This window comes from Monopterus albus, unplaced genomic scaffold (assembly GCF_001952655.1).
Source record: "Monopterus albus unplaced genomic scaffold, M_albus_1.0 scaffold305.1, whole genome shotgun sequence".
Taxonomy (NCBI): Eukaryota; Metazoa; Chordata; class Actinopteri; order Synbranchiformes; family Synbranchidae; genus Monopterus; species Monopterus albus.
Genome location: NW_018128185.1, coordinates 422,156 through 423,838, shown reverse-complemented (window position 1 = coordinate 423,838; position 1,683 = coordinate 422,156). Strand labels below are relative to the sequence as shown.

Genomic DNA, 1,683 nt, shown 5'->3' with positions numbered 1-1,683 from the left:
TGGAGGATGTCGTTCGGGCTTTCAAGGGAAATTTCTTGCACAAAGAGGGGCCTCAGTATAAGTGGGCAGAATTTACAGGCAAGGTGCCCTACCCACGACCAGGGACTGTAAGTTAATATTTAAAAGTCTCTCTTTAAGGCAGTGTTTTTTTTTTCTAAATTAGTAAATACCCTCACAAACAACAACAAGTGCTACACTTGGATATTAAGTTGGTTTCCATCCACAAGTTTTATATCCATTTTAAAATGGTGCAGACGTCACAAAATCGTGAATATCACAAACATGCCTTTAGGCTTGGCTGAGGTGGAAGGGCTACTCTACTGTTAAAAACAAAATGAAACAAAGTGCGATGGAAACAGACTTTAATCATGACATGAAGCATGTGACTTAAATGCCCAGAGATTAAAAGAAAAATTACAGTATGTCTAGCAACAAGGTAATTGTAACATTCCTCATATTAATAAAAGGCCATGTTTCAATAAAACATTTACTATTTGAAGTTCAACTGATGCTCATTGGATGACATCATCTTCATTTGCCCTCTTCTTCTGTACTGGTTTACTGTAATGGCATAGACTGGAAAATTAGTGCTACGGCCTGTTTATCTTACTGTAATGATAGTTTTGCACAGTAATTGGCATTTTCTTTTTCTGGTTTTCAGTTACATTTTGAGCTACATTTGGATTGAAATCCTCTAACACTGCAGTAAATGAAGTTACCCCACAATTATTGAATGAAAATCTCTCTTTCTCTCTCTGTTTCTTTTTTTTTGTCACTATCAGTGTCCTAGCAGTACATATGGAAGCTACAGCTCGACCAGAGAGTATCCTGACGATGTCATCTTCTTCAGTAGGACTCACCCACTGTTGCAGGTTCAGCTGATAGTTCACATTTTTTAAATGACATGTAATTAAATAAGATTGCAGCCTATTTTTCAGCAGGGTCCGTTTCTTCAGATTCTTAAGTGAAATTAAATTACTCAATGGTCTTCATCAAAAAGATGGAGAACTTACATCAGTAATGCACAACATAATTGGCTGGCTGTAACATTTCACACTTGTATTGCATTGTCTGACTACAAAGTACATGCTGTTTTAGGAGAATGTGCTGCCGCTGGGAGAGCGCCCCCTGTTGGTCAGAGTGGGTGTTAACTACAAGTTCAGCAAACTGCTAGTGGACAGAGTGGAGGCTGTGGACGGCACCTATGATGTCCTGTTCATTGGCACAGGTATAGTGTGTGCACTGGACCTTTTCCAAAACTTTAGGACTGAGTGCTTTTTTCCCCACATCAAAATGTTTTCAATATTCTGTTTTTGCTGCAGACTCTGGTCTGGTGTTGAAGGCCATTCATTTGCCCAGAGAACATGGTCAGAGTCAGGAGGTCACTTTGGAGCAGCTGCAGGTTTTTCAGGTACAGCAAACAGTTACAGTGGAGAAACACCAATGTTGCACTGTGGATTTTACTACAGACTACATGTGTTATTTATCGTAGCCAACCATTTTATAAGTCATGTTGCTATTCAGATATTTTTGTGCATTTTCCTACATCAGGTTTTCCTTTTGTCTCTATCAACTAACTCTTGTAACTTGAGTTATGTAATCTATCACACAGATACTTAAAGTCTGCATGTAGTCTTTATTTAACTAAGCATTTATTTTCATCATTAACATTATTGTGAAGCA

General features: G+C 38.3%; 1 protein-coding gene across 1 annotated transcript in view; it reads left to right on the top strand.

The window, feature by feature from the left end:
* Window positions 1–1,683, top strand: part of sema3h (sema domain, immunoglobulin domain (Ig), short basic domain, secreted, (semaphorin) 3H) — an 87,722-nt gene that overhangs the window by 76,412 nt on the left and 9,627 nt on the right. The window contains exons 10-13 of the mRNA XM_020623593.1: window positions 6–107; window positions 783–872; window positions 1,099–1,228; window positions 1,323–1,411. Of these exons, the coding sequence (XP_020479249.1) occupies window positions 6–107; window positions 783–872; window positions 1,099–1,228; window positions 1,323–1,411 (411 nt within the window). The remainder of the gene's footprint in view (window positions 1–5; window positions 108–782; window positions 873–1,098; window positions 1,229–1,322; window positions 1,412–1,683) is intronic.